Source organism: Mesoplodon mirus, assembly GCF_964341445.2.
Source record: "Mesoplodon mirus genome assembly, chromosome: 16".
Lineage (NCBI taxonomy): Eukaryota > Metazoa > Chordata > Mammalia > Artiodactyla > Ziphiidae > Mesoplodon > Mesoplodon mirus.
Window position 1 is genome coordinate 70,850,934 of NC_138992.1, and position 17,060 is coordinate 70,867,993.

Genomic DNA, 17,060 nt, shown 5'->3' on the forward strand with positions numbered 1-17,060 from the left:
AGAGTGCATTAGAGGATGTAAGGATATGTTATACTGTGTGAAGCTTTGAAAAAAATTCATATCCAAATGTGAATATGTACCAGGTCCCAGTGCCACTCGTATTTCTCTCTGGTGTTTGAGAGCCAGCGCCCTGGAAGCCTCGCCGCCACCCGGACTCCCTCCTCCAGGCTCTGCATTGCTCTTGCCTGCCAGCATTTTCAGGACGGGCATCAGCCTCATTTCTGTGGGACCTTCCTTGCAGACCCGTCACCCCACCCCTCCCTCAGTGCTCTTCAACTGCACCTCCTACGCCGCTTGGCTAACTCGATAGATGAGGATGGTTTCATTTACTTTTGTTAAGACTTTTTTTTTATTGGAGTATAACCGCTTTACGATGCTGTGTTAGTTTCAGGACGGTTTTAAAGTCATCCTTTACTGCGTGTCAATTCAGTGGCAGGCGCTGAGGACTTTGCACAGTCACAATTTCTAATCTTCCCACAACACTACAAGGAAGGCATGTTTGGTGTTATTATTATTATTTATTTTTTATTTTTATTTTTTTTGCGGTACGCGGGCCTCTCACTGTGTGGCCTCTCCCGTTGCGGAGCACAGGCTCCGGACGCGCAGGCTCAGCGGCCATGGCTCACGGGCCCAGCCGCTCCGCGGCATGTGGGATCCTCCCGGACCGGGGCACGAACCCGCGTCCCCTGCACCGGCAGGCGGACTCCCAACCACTGTGCCACCAGGGAAGCCCTATTATTATTTTTATTCCAAGTTTACAAATGAGGGCGGTGAGGCTCAGAGGAGAACCGAACTCTGGCCGTGCAGGGCTGCCCCGCTGTATACAGTGGAGTTGCCTGCCGGCTGTCATAACGTGGTAGAGAGATCTCTGGGTTTACAGTCCAAACACCTGCCTGCAAGACCCAAGTAGGCCACCTGCTACTCTGGGATGGCTGAGCCTTAATATCTTTCATCTCTAAACTCACAACTAACTTGTGGTTTCAAAATTCTATCAGCTGAGATAATGCCTGCATTCATGCTTTGAAATCTTGAAATCGCAGGCAGGTATATATTATTTACACGCACTACGTCAGCAACACGCGAAGGGCCCAGAGAGCAAGGACCCTGACTATACCCTTTGTCCCGCGTCTCCCCCCCGGCATACCCTCTAGCTGCACATTAAATATTTGCCAACTGATGGCTGCTTAAGAACAAGAACGATGCCTATTATTCCCTTTCCCTAGTGAGCTTTAAAAAAAGTGTCCTTCGTACACAAAAAGACTCCATGACGTTTGTCCTTGAGAGAAGAGGAGGCTTCTTGTAGGAAGCCCCGAGCACAGATCGGCTGCCTGAATCCACCAAGCAAGGGTGTCCAGGTCCAGGGGGAAATCGGCCGTGGGCACGGGCCGCAGGGATGCTGTCCTCGGCCCCGCCGCCGTCATTTTCAGATCACCGCTGGTGCACCAACAAGAAAAGAGGCATCACGACCACGTTCACGCAGGAGGCGCTGATGTGTGAGCCGTGCAACTGACGTTTCTAAACTTTTTTTTGTGGGGGGAGTGGCAATGATCCAGAAGCCCAGATGGCCCCTCGCCTTCGAGTTAATCGAGATCAGTTCAAGCTGCTGGTGCTCTGGAAATGAGGCTGTCAGGTGCAGGGAGCTAAAATTACCTGGAGCCGAGGACAACCCATCGTGCCCCCCCTCCTCCAGGATCTGCGGGCTCAGGCCCTCCTGAAGTATTCACTACATTTACACACAGCTGACAATCAACTGGCCAGGATATTGTGTACCTGGAACGGCTATTAAAACCTAAGTCTGCCTAAACCCTCCAGTTACGGTGGATTTCTGTGTTTTCTTGAGGGCAGGGAGAGGCACCAGACTCCCGTCACCCATGAAGATACATGTGCCACGTCAGCAGCATTTTAGACAGTGGGAGCGCTGCGACCAGTTCTCCCTTTTCCCTGTGCCTTAATGCTATAAACCACCTGCAAAGTAAAATCATGCGCTGTCTGATGCACACAGACGTACACAGAGAATAAGTTCAAGCGTGCTGGGAACATGTGGACCGGAGATGAGTTTTTGGCCATTTAGTCATCTGAGCTCCAAATACAAGGAGGAACACCAGATGATTTGCAAAACTGCTTTTCTTCCTGCGCCTATTTTCCACCTTGGTCGCCCAGTCCCCTCTCAACCTTTCACAGGTCACAGCTGTTGTGCGCATTTGGCCTGCTCCCAAACCACATTAAAAAGAACAACAGGGGCTTCCCTGGTGGCGCAGTGGTTGAGAATCTGCCTGCCAATGCAGGGGGCACGGGTTCGAGCTCTGGTCCGGGAAGAACCCACTTGCTACGGAGCAACTAGGCCCGTGAGCCACAACTACTGAGCCTGCCAGCCACAACTACTGAGCCCGTGAGCCGCAACTACTGAGCCTGCACGTCTGGAGCCTGTGCTCTGCAACAAGGGAGACCGCGATAGTGAGAGGCCCGCACACCGCAGTGAAGAGTGGCCCCCGCTCGCCACAACCGGAGAAAGCCCTCGCGCAGAAATGAAGACCCAACACAGCCAAAACCAAATAAATAAATTAAAAACCACCACAACAACAATATAAACACAAAAGCTTTTGTTTCTCTGACATTACCAACGGTATTTGGGTTTTCGCAGTGACTGTCCCCCACGGGAGGATTTTAATGGTAATAAACATTTGATACCTGAGGATCTCCTAGCAATGGACAGCTTTCTGGTTGAAACGTAAAGGGACACTTTCAGCTTTAATTGCATCCTGCCCTCCCCCCGCAGGCGGTCCTGATGGCCAGTGGTGTTTTTCTTCTCAAGAGCCGCCTGGAGGCTGAGCGGCAGAGCCCAGCCCCTTGTCCCTGAGTTGCCATTGCTGTGTTACTCTGTTTCCTCTCAGAACACACAGGCTCTGCACAAGATGAGGCTCGAGAGAAAAGGGGGTTTGGGGTTTGTTTGTAACTTTACGTTTTGGAGAGTGAGGGGGAAAGGGAGAATTCTAAGTGGTTTCATGTAACCCTTCAGGCCACTGAGTCGGTCCAGCGGCTCCCCAGAGCAGGCCAGGCTGAGAAGCAGGCCAGCTTCGTCCAGCAAGAACACTGCCTCCGCAGTCAGACACGGCGGCTGCTCTCATTTTCCAGGGGCACTGACAATCAGATGGAAAGGATCCCAGAGGCGCCTCGCAGGGCTTCCAGCCTCGTGAGAGAACAGGAGCTCTGCAGCTACAGATATGCAAATCCGTCCTGAGAGCCACAACTGCCCAGAAAAGCCCTGTAGGGGTGGAGGCTGCCAAGGCCGTGTCCCATCCCTGCAGGGACTTCAAGTCCCAGACTTAGCTGGGGCTGCCTGCTAGGGCCATTCAGATACGCGATTCACTATCCAAAAACTCTAAGGAATAAGCTGCAAGAACGTGCAAGGATATTTAGACTATCAGTTGCGCAGGTTCTATCATAAAATCAGCATGGATGTAAATAAAGCAAGCTCGTAATGGTATACAGTTTTTTTTTTTTTCTTTTTTGAACTTGAACATCTTTCAGTCATCCCGTCCTGGGGTACTCTGGTCTTGCAGCATGAGAGACTGCAACCTTCTGGCTTGTTATTCAGATTACAACATCAGCTGTTATTAAAAGAGTGTGTAGCTTATTCTATTTTAGGTTGGGAGTTTTTGTTTAAGCTCATGGACTTGAATGAACAAGAATGGCAGGTTTATACTTCACACAGACAGCCCACTGCTGGACACGGCTTACACTGGAGGAGCCTAAATACTAGTTCTCGCCACCACACCCGTCCCAGCACTCAGACTCGGGCAAGAGATCCTGCCTCACCAGGTAAACGGCTGGTGGCAAGAACTCCGAGCTAACTCGCCAGGCTGTGCTCTGGGTTAACTCACGAGTGCCTATTACCAAACAAAAATGCTGAATTCTAAAATGTTAAGAGCCTCCTGACTCCCAAGGAAACATGGTGAAACATGTTGAACAGGATGAATTTTCCGTTCCAAGACGTGATGTGTGCTCCCCAAACTATTAAATTTACAGCCCGCTTAGGTTTCAGTCACCCAGCCTACATCCAAGTTGAAGTCGCGTTAACTGCAGCTGACAATTAGGAGATGGTTTGGGGATGCAAAGGATGTGAAGCTACTGCAGTACCTGGCTTGAGTCACGGGAAAGAATCAGGTCCCTCTCATGTGTAATTCTGAAATCAATCAAAATTCCTGTAATTTTCAGATCAAAATGCAGAGGCGGGCAAGGGATGACGGAGGAAACCACCAAGAGTTGAGTATTAAGTGATGCCTAAACCATATTTTGACTTAGTGTTTCTCTTTATTATACCTTAGAATAAATCTATTATGTGGTCCTTCAGCTGTAACTCAGATTCACCATGACAGATTTATCTTGGAGCCCAGTAAAGACCTGGCGAGTGAGAAACGTTCACAGGAAGAAACCTGCTGGAAGACAGCACTACACTTAAATAACATGTCTGTATCGCGTTTGGAGATGGGTTCTGCCATCTTTGTTCAAATGATGAAAACTTCAACCAGTTTAGGAGCTACACAAATGATAAGAGTCAATCGTTCTGGAGCTAAAGATGTCAGATGAAAGAATATTTGAAATTTTAATTGTCATTACCCTATTCTTCAATTTCATTTAAATTACATGGTAAACATTCATCACGGAGATGCAAATGAAAAATCAACTCTACATTGGTAGATCCAAAATAAGATCCACAGACCAATAGGCCCATTAGGACGGTGGACCTATATTGCCAACACATACACACAGGGAGTTTTTTAGTTCTGGTCTAGAGCATTAGGAAAGTTCAGCAAAAACCTTAGACATAGAAATGATTTCTATAGCTCAAAATACTTTGAAAATCACCATTCTAACTCCTACAAGAAAAAAAGTCTCCAAATTAGGTGAGTCTCCCAACAAAAAATTCAATGATGAAATACTTTCACTGAAGGAGTCTTATGTTAGATTAAATATTCCGGATGGTAATTTATACAACTATTTTGCCAAACGTAGTTTACTTTACTATAAAATGTCTATAAAACGATGGTAAATCTTACCTGTGCTAAGAAAATACACAACATTGCTCATTACAGAGCCAAGTTGAATGCATAAGGTATATTCTAACTTTTAAGTGCCTGTTAGGAGAGGTCATTTACATTGTTTTGCTTCCTAATTTAAATTTATTGATGGCTCTGGAGGCGCACTGATGTTCACTGCACACACATCACTTCAACGACGCACACACCTTCCTACCTCCGCTACCTGTTAGAAATAATTGCTGAAAACTCTTCCCAAAGATAATTAACAAATAATTTTCATTGAACTGAAAAGATAACTTTGTAACAGGACATGGACGGAAAGATTTCTGTTCCTAGCACCTTTTCTATTAACAGTAATCATAGAATTAAAATAAAAAAAAGTGTATGTTCTTCATCTGTTGGTTTTACCTTTGGGTATATTTCAGTAGGAGTAATCCTGAAAAGTTAATTCAAATTATTCACTTAATGTAAATTGGAGGCTCTATTTCTTTAAAACATAGCCCAAAGCCATTTACCGCTTTCCATCTCCACTGCTACCTACTGCCTTGATCCAAGGCTGCTACAGCAGTCTCCCAAATGGGGCTCCTGATTCTTCTTTACAAGCCATTTTTTTCACATTGCAGCCATAGTGATTATTTTTTTAGAAACATGAATATGATATCAATTCTCTGCAGAAAACCTTCCAAGGAACTTTCTATGGCACTTAGAAAAGACATCCAAGTCCTCCACCAGGACAGGTTTGGTCCCTACCCCCCAAATCTTCTAGGCAAACAGCCTCCCTGCCCCCGCTTCCTCCAAGCTCACTGTCAACACAGGACCTTTGCATTGGCTCTTCCATTTGCCTGGAACGTTCTCCAACCAGCTTCGTCTGGCCACTGCTTCTCATCACTCAGGTGTAAGCAGAGTTGTCCCCTCCACAGAGAGCTCCTGCCTGACCACCCCATCACCTTATTGAATAGTATTCCTCCATCTACAAAAATTGTATTTGTATCTGTGTATCACCTGTCTCTTCCTATTAGCAGATAAGCCCACTGACAGCAGGGCCCTAGTCTATTTTTGGTTTTTGCTATATTCTTGCCACTAAAACAGTACCTAGCACATAGCACCCAGTAAAGGTTTGTTGATGAATGTTAATCACCCCAGCGCAGTGGTTAATGCCTAGGGCTGAAATACCCCAGAAGTTAGATCAACCTGAGTTGAAATACCAGGTTTGCAATTTGCTAGCTTTGAGGCTTAAGTTAATCTTTTCTAAAGACTTGACTTCTTCATAAAATAGAAACATTCACGGGGCAAGATAAATCCAAATTTAAATGAGGTAACTGGGACTCAAGTTTGCCTAGTCAGAGCTCACACTCTTCTTCCAGGTTCTGCCTCTTAATTCCCAATCTGAGATTTAAGGTCCCTTATGGAGGGATAAGGGGGGAAACATAAAAATACAAAAGCCCTAGACACTTCAAATCATCACTAAATAACTACTTTATTTCAGAGACCAGAGTGCAGTATTTCAGGAAACTGTAAGGAAGCTCTAATGTTAGACTGCCTGGGTTCAGATCCAGCTCCTGTACTTACTGCTAGCAAGTTACTTAAAGCCTCCAAGTCTCTGTTTCCTCCTGGAAAGCAGCACTTCCCTCACAGAAGAGGAGTGACGGTGAAACAGCAACGCCATGGAAAGCACTGAGCACCTCAGTGCTTAATTTATACAAGCACAGGACAAACACCAGTTATGAAAGATCAGACTGAATTTAAAATATTTCTTACTTAGGCAAATTCGAGATCTCACGTCGAGCATTAACTCCATTAGAAAAAACAAACAAACGCATTTTTTGCGTTTGGAAACTTGCATGACTTCAAGGCCACCTTCACAGGTAAATCCCAGATGACTCAGGGCCGGCTGCTGACCTACCTATCATGTCAGGGTTCCTTCTGGCCACAAGCAATTGATGCCTCTGCTTTGAAGATCGTCATTATTCTCAGCATCTTCCTTTAACAGGGACAGAGTCACATCGTGTGCTCTATTTACAGAAGGTCATAGGAAAACTTCCAACGCTATAAAGAATTTCAGAAGAAGCCCCTTTAAGACTCACTTTATGAAACATATCCTCCCTACCTAAGGTCCTATTTTAAGGCTTAAAAAGTCTTTCAGTTATTTAAATATTTAAGTTCTTTATACTTTGTGGAAGTCTAGTCTTATTTTCCACGTTTGAAGAATTCTGTTCCCGAAGCTATTCTTTTAAAAAAATTCTTTTTAAATTTAATTTTATTATTGTTTTTATTGAAGTATAGTTGATTTACGAAAGGCACTTTCCTGCCCGCGCACTACCCAGGCGCTCACTTTCAAGAACGAAGAGTCACGGTGAGGTGACTGGTGAAGCCACCACGCGGCGTCTAAGGTGGAGGCTTCACGGAGCTCCTTTTCCAGAATCATCATGGGTATATTTTCATCTTGCGATGCTAATTCACGGAACCTCATTATCTAAAAGGGACTCGGACAGCCTGTCTTGTGCCACGTCGGGCGGGGGACGGGTTGGGCGCGTCCCGGGGGCGGTGTGCAGGGAGCCACCGCAGACCACCCTCACCCTCTCTTCCCCTCCTTTTTAACTGCAGGGACATGGGGCTTTGTGTTTGGTCAGGTGACATTACAAGGTGAAACAGAGAATCTCAAATTCTACCTTACCTCAAAGGGGCGCCCGAACCAGCGGCTCTCAGCCTGTGCGTGCGCGTACCTGCACGTGCGCTGCGTGCCTGCATTGTGCGTGTGCGTGTGCGTGCGCGTGCTCGCGCTCGCCTGCGCTTGCTGCAGCGGCTCCCTCCTCGTTCCACGTGGGGCTCCGTGGCGCTGGCACCGAGCCCGGGTCCTCAGGACACCAGAGTGCCTTTGCGTCCCTTGCTGACACCACGGCATTGTGTTTTTCTACCCATTAACCGAGGATAAATGACCCAGATATTGTGCCTATTAAAGCCTCGTTTTTCTTTTGACCCTTTGTTCCTCGGTGTACCACGTTATCAGACGCTGCACACGTTTTTTAAGTAGTCTCAGCCTCGCATGCCCTTTTGAGGGAGTAATGGGAGGTTTCTGCGTGTGGTGCTGCTGAGATATCTGGAGTGGAATTATGTCAAGGTAATGTGAGGTTTTTCTTCCAGTCTAGTCGGAAGACAATCAGTTTAGCGTATTACCAACAGCTAATCTGGTATAGGAGGATATATCAAGAAACTGTACAAAGGCCAGAATGCTGTATTTGCATCTATTGCGAATACAAAAAAATAGAGTGAAACCAGTTCCCCTACCCTACTACATTCTATAATTACATCTCTGCATATCATGGGTCACTTTTATTAAAAGCATCATTACTACAGTTGGCAGCAATTTACATTTTATCTTACATGATAGCAGTTTTCAAAGGGAAAAAAAATAAAAGGACATCACAACAAAGAAAAACAATACATTTACAAAGTCATGTCTGTAAACTTCAAGGCTAGTTTAGAGCTGAGGTAATGCTGTTTTAGCTTGTGGCTAAAGTAACAAAGTCCTTTAATTTAAAAAAGGTACCTGATTCTCTCTCACTCTTTATTTATTCATCTATTTATTTTGTTTATACCAGTGCATTACAAGACCACGAGACAATGGAACTGCAGTTCTGTCTGGCAAGAACCCTCCCAGTAGGTTAATTTCCAAAGGGACCCTTCACATTCAACAGCTGCCTTCTTATTGCTGCGCCTCGGGACAGAGACGCTCACACTAAGGTGGAGATTGTCAGAGTGTGTGGATGTGTGGGATGCGCAAGTGCGGGAACCCCCGTGTAGTCAAAAAGGGAAACAAATGAGCAAGGGTGATATGTATGGTAAATTTCATCTTGACCTTCACAGCAAAAAAATTAAAATTAAAAAATTAAATATATAACTTCATACTTCCTTTGAGCAGCACTTCCTTCCATTCGTGCCACTTGGTTACAAATTGCTCTTTATTATAATACCAATGGTACCAAAAGAAAAGGAAAAGGAAAAAACAAAACAAAAAAGCAGAGCATTATGTAAGTTTCCTTAAAAAGACATGATCATCTCTCAAATTTCATCTCTCCTAGGGATAATAAATAATGCACTGCACAATACTTAATGACCAAGATACCTTTTGACACACCTGTATAACATGACTTGGACTTTTTTTTTCTTTTGCTACACTATGTTACAGAACAGCTTATAAAACTAGGCATGAACATTAAGTGTGAGTGTAAACAGTAGGACTACCACTTGTCAGAAGTTTTAAACACTTTAACTGAAACTGGTACTGCTTAGCCATCATTTTCATTGTTTTCTATTTCGTCCCCCCCGTCGAGTGAGTCTAGCTCTTCGCCCTGCGCTATCTCGTCTTCTAAGACTGAGGACTCCGCCGTCTTGTCCAGGCTCTCCTCGGCGTCGCTGCCCTCGAGGGTCTCCTCTTCCTGAAAGGCGCCCCCCTCGGCCTTGTCGGGAGCCTTGTCGTCGCCGGAGCCCACGGCGTTCTGCAGTCCCGCCAAGGCGGGGAAGCCCGGCAGCGTCAATCCCCCCAGTCCCGGAGGTAGAAACATGGACGGGTAGAAGAGGCCCGGGGCCATGGTGGACAGGAGGAAGGGGTTGAACGCGAGCGGGTTGGAGGGCAGGCCGGCCGGGCCAGTAGCAGCACCAACAGAGCCATTCGCAGGGTCCGGGCCCGGAACGGCGTCTGTGCTTTTCTCCGAGTCCTTGTTCTCGTCCTCGTTCTCGTTGCCCTTCTCCTCCGCTTTGCACGCGCCGTCTTCCGGCTCCGCGGGGCCGCCCGCGGCGGCGGTGTTGCCGGCGGCCGCGGCGGCGGTGTTGCCGGCGGCCGCGGCGGCGGTGTTGCCGGCGGCGGCGGCGGCGGCGGCGGCGGCGGCGGCGGACAGCGGGGTGTTGAGCAGCCCGCCCAGCCCGAACATGCTGGGCAGGCCGGCCACGCCCGGCAGCACCAGGGGCAGCACGGCGGCCGGGTTCTTGGCGTCGCCTCCGGCGGCGGCGGCGGCCGTGGCCGTGGCCAGTCCCGGAGGGAAGCCCATGAGGCCGGCCAGCTGCAGAGACTGGAGGTTCTGGAGGCTCTGCAGGCTCGTCAGGTCCATCCCAGCGAACAGGCTGTTCACCAGCAGGGGGTTGATGCCCGACGTGGAGGCCACGGCGGCGGCGGCGGCGCGGGCGATTTCACTTTTGGGCCTCCGTCCCCGCCGGCTCGCCCCTTCTCCCCGCACCACGGGTCCGGTGAGAAGACGGTCAAACATCGACTCAGGAACGAAACCCTGAAAGGAAGGGAGAGGCAAACAGGGGCTATCAAAGCTTCGGAAGAAAACCTCATTTCCACGCGGGACTTTGTGATGGACTGAACACTGACATTCGGAATGGAAATACACAATTATTTCCATTCTAGAAGCTCAAGGATCAGACCTCGGAAAGCAAAACTCCTCTTTTTTAGCACTGCATAGCTCACCGAATTATGCTGAATTGCAGAAAAAAATGTTAAAGGCTACTCTATCGGTGAGGTAAATGTCAAGATATCTGCATCCATAGCTAACTCGAGAAATATCACATCAGAAGGAAGTTGAAAACTATGGAAAATTTAAAGTTATATTTTAGTATCTACCCTGGAGAAACAAAAACTCATGTTCACACAAAAACCTGTACATGAATGTTTATAGCAGTTCTACTCATAATTGTCAAAGTCTGAAAACAGCCCAGATGTCCTTTCGTGGGTGATGGGTAACCACACCCAGGGGTACATCCACACACAGGAGCCTTGGTCAGCAGCGAAACCTGTGACACATGTAACCACTTGGATGAATCTCAATACGATGAGTGAAGGGAGCCGTCTCAAAAAGGGTACGCAATTTATGCTTCTGTTTAGGTGACATCCTCAAAAAGACAAAACCTCTAGGGATGGAGAACAGATCTGCGAGCGGTTGCCCTGGGCTAGGGGTGGGGACAGAGAATAATACAAAGGAATTTGGGCGAGTCACAGAACTGTCTGTATTCTGATTATGGTGGTTCAAGAAACCATCCATGTGTGAAGACTGATAGAACTGTATACCAAAAGAAAAATAAGCACTTTTACTGGATACTTGAAACAAACAAAAAGAAATCAAGACGTTTAAACAAATTAATTTAAAAAAGAAATAGTGAGATTAATGCTTAGGCAGAATTGCTGTATTTTTTCATTTATTTTAAAATCAGAAATCACAGTTAATCTTAAGGATCTCAACCACCATAAATTCCATTCCAAAGATGCTGTTAGCCATGTTTACCTGGGGCATTCCTCCCCGGAGCAAGTCTGCCTCGAAGACTGTGAATGGATATTTCTATACAATCCCTTTAAGTCAGAGCTGTCAAATTAATCTACCTTGGTGGATTAATGACATATTGATACAAGGAATGATGATGTATTAATGATGTATGAAAATGATGCATTATGTCAACTCTTTTAAGCCAAGAATAAGTTATCATTGAATAATTAATGGCCCACAGAAAATAAAGAAAAATTCAGGAAAACAGTTTTGTACAGATACCTTTCTGGACAGAAAGGCAGAGTCTGTACTTACAGACTGCTTGACTATATCGGTCCAGTCTGGGGCAACTGCAAACTCGGGGTTTTCTTCCAGCCACCGGGGTAGATCCTTCATCGGAGGCGCCATAGCTCCACCCATCTAGGGAGAGGCATTCGGAAAATGATTTAGAAACAGACAAATTCTTCCCTCTCCCCCTCCCGTCTGTGTATCTACACATATACGTACACAGATCATATAAATATACAGGTATTCTGGAAGAAACATGATTCTTTTCCCCTATAAAAGATGTCAGAATAAAACACTTCTTTCTGGGAAAAGAAATCACATAGAGATCAATTCCCTTTCCCAATGTTTACCTTCTTCCCATTTCGTTTATTGACAACAGGCACCCTTTCTTCTCCTGTCAAAGTGTTTATATCCAATTTATTAGGGTTTCGACATCTATGTCGTTTCTGTTTCGGTTTCTGAAATGAGGAAAACAGCACATCTGCATTCTTCTGCAAAAAAACAAAAACAAAAATCATATTTAGTAAAATTGTACTTAGTACTTGTTCTTTCCTATATAAATGACAAACAGAACCGTCAAGCCATTTTCAATTACTATGGAAGTTTCAAGAATCATTTTAATTATTAGAAACCATAGTTTCCTTTGAAAGGAAAGACTATTCTCTTTTTCCTTTACTTAAGGAACAAACTTAGAAGCGGAGAACATGCTTTTCCTTTTATCTCTCAATAACTTGCTTAAAATCTTTTCTTCAAATGTTTAACCAAGTCATGGTATTTGAAAAGGAAACTTTCTCTGGTACCTTTGCTAATCTCTACTCAGAGACTTGAGTGGATACAGAGGTGATCTCACATCTACGACATGCGACTGTACATGAGGAGAAACAACCCAAGGGATAAAAGAGCCTTTGCAGGAGGGTGCATTCTGAGTGGCAGGAACTCAACAAGATAAAATGTAAACTCCTACACTTAAGTTTTCAAAAATTCAGTCACATAAGTTATAGGACGTAAAACATCTGCACAACCAGCTAGCAAACAGTTTAAGTGACAAATCATCTGGAGATCCAGTCTCATGTTTAATAAACGGCGTGAGTGTTACTTGTTTAAGAGGCTAATAAAGTCTTGGGCTGTGTTAGCGGCTCAGGTCTCTGCAGTAACAGCTTCCTAATATTCTGTGCTGGGCAGACCCAGTCCAGAGACCAATTAGAGCACGTTGGGGAGTGTCTTCCCAATAACGAGACCCCCCTGGAAACCACGCCACGTGAAGAGTAACAGAAAAAAAAAACAAACATCTATTTGGTGGGAGAAGGAAAAAGCAAGGAAATGTGTACTAGGCGTCTTCAAATAACTACAAGGCCGCCCGTCACGTAGGACAGACCTGAAGCTAGTTTCTCTAATGTAGAACATACAATGACAAAAGCTAGGAAACGTCCGAGATGACGAGACATTCAGGCGAAAGGCAGGGGGACCAGGGATTTCTCCGTCGCGTGGGAGAAGGAAATGGACTGACTGAGCAAGAATCCTCCCAACTCTGCACTCTGTGATACTCACTGGTACGTAACTTGGCATATCAACAGTGTAAGCGGGATGCAGCTTCAGCCATTCAACTAAGTCCTTATTTTTAGGAGCTTCTTCCCCCACCAGCCTAGTCCCATCTTCGAGATTTATAACAGGGATCCGCGTGTCTGGGTCCAGCTGTCCAGGAGAAGGAATGTTTCTTGTAGGTGGGGTCTCTATATCTTCTTCAAAAGCTTTGGTCACCTCAGCATCCTCCTGCAGAAAGTTGACAATGGTCGGAATTCTCACATGAAGAGAGAGATCCTGACAACATCCTAGCCCGAGGAGACGCCAGCCTAGCATAATGGATCTCTGATCATAAAGGGAAAAAAGTTACTTGAAACAACGGCAGTTTGGGAACAGCTATTAAGTGAGAAGATGGAACATGTATCATTCTTCACACTGCAGAATAAGTTAATGGGGTAGAAAATTCACAGTCCATCACTGTGGACTTTGATGTGATGTGGTCCATCACCGCTCCATGTTTGAGACCTTAAGCAAGCCACTAGGAGCATGACACAGGCAGTGGAGCCTGAGCCCGATATGCATGAAAGGTAGCTGCTCAATCTCTTTTGGGGATCCCTGGATAGCATCATTAAAGAAATTATAATTAAAGCAATGTTCCAAAAGCCAGTTTATACCTAGCTATTTGGCACTCTGTGATCAGTACACTTTTGTCGGTAGTACAATAGCTCACATGAGCCGTGTGTGGCAACACTGGAAAAATCAACTCTAACTGAAGTTGAGTTAGAGTTGAGACTCTACCATCACCCAGCCACTGGTCCTCAAACTCTGTTATTTCAACCTGCAGACATCTTCAGTGAGGCCCATCTGTCCATCCCTACTGTTCCCGCTTTGGTTCAGGTCTCCGTCACTGACCACCTGTATCACTGCATTTACTCCTAAACGCTCCACCTGATTCTAGTTCCACCCTTCTTTAATCCAACCTCCACTCTGCTCAAAAATCATGCTACATCACTCCCCTGCTTAAGCTATTTTGATAAGTGAATCCGCATCACCTTCAGGATAAAATCCAAGTTCTTTAGCATGGCAATCACAGCCCTCCGTGGTTTGCAGCCTACCTTGTCGCCAAGGTCATCTCTGCTGAAGCTGCCTCCTCACCAAAGTCCCTGGCCAGTAACTTTCAGTTCACCAGACATGATAGGCTCTCTCTGGCCTCAGTGCCTTTGCACATGCTCTCCCCGCCCCCTCTTTTCAAATGACTTAACCCCCATACAACCTTCAAAATTTCACCGAGGTTTGACCAACGCCAGGGAAACTTCCCCGTCTGTTTCTCCCCATATCCTCCTCCTCCAGTCCCATTCTTCCTTTGGGTTTTCAGAGTACCCCAGGGGCTTCTCACGACAGTGATATGTTGTTATTTATCTGTCACCCGTCTTTTACACTGAGTTCTCTGGTGCAGGCACCCGTCGGGCCTTTATTCTTCGCATCCCCGTGCCTGGCTCAGGGCGGGGTTGGCTCTCACAACTTACTTACTTTTCACAGCTGCACAGTGGTCTCCAGTTTGAATGCTAACACAACACAACATTTTGGGATCTGTCTTGTTCCACACAAGTAACCTTGCCGACCTCTATACCTCTTCACTACTCAGTTTATTTACAGACCAATCAGCATTCTCCTTGTATTTTATGTGCATGCACATAACCCTCTATAATACCAAATGAGGAATTCCCAAATTCCAACAGTTAAGAGTTAAAAAAAAAAACTAAAATAATAAAAATAAAAATACATTCTCTTAACATCTGTTAGGAGTTTTGAGCCAGGTTGCTAAATATGACCTCAGGGGAAAGAAACAATAAATTCCTAGGGACAGCTTAAAATATGTGAGTGAATAAAGTCAGCCATAAGTTTAATATAGGGTGTATAACTACAATAGGACTTGGTCGCACTGACTGTTAATCCCTGACGCTGGGTCCACAGACAAACGTGAGATTCAAATTGAAAGACAATAAATGAAGCCGTGTGTGAGCTGCAGAAACTCCCGATTTGTTGATGTTTGTTCAGTGAACAAAACCTATCAAAGCATCAGGGTGGTTCCCAGCAGGAAGCTAGTGGCTGGCGATGCCACTTTGGGGACCACACACCTAGAAATGGCGTTTTAACTTAGGGAAAAAACAATCACAGCTGATCCACTGTGAGGTGTATTTTTCAAGATTCTAGAAGTAGTCAGATGATCAACAAAAAAGACCATTACTACCACTGGTACATTCGTAATGAGTTTTGAAAATTACCTTTTAACCACCCGGATGCTTCTGGTTTAATCAGACCCCACTTAGGGGGCAAGTTTCAGTGAAGGCTATTTTGTCACTTCCAAACTCTAACTTGACCACGCCTTCCCTACTCTTTTATTAAGTTTCCTCTAAATTCAAGAAATAAAAAATGGGGAAATAATAATAGGAATAAAATAAGGAAAAACATATTGAAACAAACGTCTCCCCTCGGTGTTTCCCAAACTGTGTCCCACCGCCCAGGGGATGGGCCAGCCGCCGGCACCCCATCTCCTTGGGCAGGAGCTCCAGCACCTCTGTGCTGATTCGGGTTTCAAATCCAAAGGCTTACAGTACCTTGTACCCATTTTAGTGCTTTAAAAAGACTTCGTGTAATCGGGCTCTCTGGGGTAAAACCTCATCCTTAGCTGGGCGGCACTTTTCTAGGTGACTGGTTGAAGCGGATTAGGGAAGAGAGTTATTTTGATTACACTGCACTCATTTCCTTTGAATTGAAGAAGAGGATGACAAAATCCACTGACAAACATAGTTCTTGCAAACCTAAACTAGCACAGACCTCAGTTCAGTGGAGGTTTTGAAAATATCTGCTTCTGGAGGCAAGAGGATTTGCAATCACCGCCTTTGCATGCGAACACAAATCTTAAGTCTGAAACTGAACGAATCTAATAAACGCCAGGCCCCAAACAGATGGATACTTTTAAGAGCAGAAGCTTTTTCCACCTCGAGGGTTCAGAGACAAGGATTACAGGCTCAGAAGAACACGTTTTTGTTTTGGGCTAGTCTTCCGAGAGTGATCAATGTATTAGGATCTTGGGAAGAATAAATCCTCAAGCTACCCATGGTTCAGGCCGAGTGACCTGCGTCAACGCTCAACACAGTTTTCCGGCTCAGAACCACGACTCTGTCCATCGCGACTCCTTCTTTAGCGGAAGGGGCCGGCTTTCGCGCCGCGTCACCGAGGGGCGCGCGCCCCGGAGTGGGCAGCAGAGCCGGGACCCGGGCCGCCGGCGCGGGCACGCGGGGGGAGCCAGCCCCTGGACTTACTGCACTCAATGACGTCCGTTTGTGGCTCATGAACAGCAGGTCGAGGCCCTCCACGTTTTTCCTCCTTCCCCGCCTCCTCTTCATGGGAGGCTCTCCATCCACGAGGGAGCCGTTGAGCAGATGCCTGGCGGGCGTGCGGGACAGGCCTGCCTGGAGCAGCTCCATCTGAGTCTTAAAGGCATCAGACATGGGCGCCGAGACGTTAGGCAAGATAAACTTTGAAGTAAGAGATGAAAAATTTGAGGTAGAGCTTGCTGCCTCTCTCGAGGCCTTTGATAAATCGACAACTTTCTCTTGTCCGTTTTCCGAGACCACCTGATTCTCCCGCAGCTGGGCAACCATCTCCATGAGGTTTCGCCGCTTGGCAGCTCTTTCGGCCTCGATTTCGATCTTTCTCCTCCTCCTCCTCCGCTGGCGAGGGACGGAGAGGTTGAGGGCGTCTTCCTGTTGAGAAATCCCAACACAAGAGTGAGCCAAAACTGTACCTGCTGCACGGGCTGGCTCGCGGAAACCAGGAACGAGAAGCTTAAGGAATTAAACATCCGAGGCTGCTGAACGGAGCGGAGGAAACAGCAGCCTCCTTATTTCTCAGTAGGACCAGTGAACACGAGCTTCCAAACCAAGTCAAG

The 17,060-nt window shown here is 46.3% G+C and overlaps 1 protein-coding gene across 4 annotated transcripts in view; it reads right to left on the minus strand.

Moving 5' to 3' along the window:
- Positions 1-8,350: 8,350 nt before the first annotated feature.
- The window catches only part of CHD7 (chromodomain helicase DNA binding protein 7), a 181,491-nt gene continuing 172,781 nt past the window's right edge, over positions 8,351-17,060 (minus strand). For all 4 annotated transcript variants that reach the window (XM_082601631.1, XM_082601630.1, XM_082601628.1 and 1 more), the window contains 5 exons: positions 16,432-16,875; positions 13,133-13,354; positions 11,935-12,075; positions 11,612-11,716; positions 8,351-10,318 (listed from right to left, as the gene is read on the minus strand). In XM_082601631.1, coding sequence (XP_082457757.1) covers positions 9,326-10,318; positions 11,612-11,716; positions 11,935-12,075; positions 13,133-13,354; positions 16,432-16,875 — 1,905 coding nt within the window. In that variant the 3' untranslated portion in view covers positions 8,351-9,325. The remainder of the gene's footprint in view (positions 10,319-11,611; positions 11,717-11,934; positions 12,076-13,132; positions 13,355-16,431; positions 16,876-17,060) is intronic.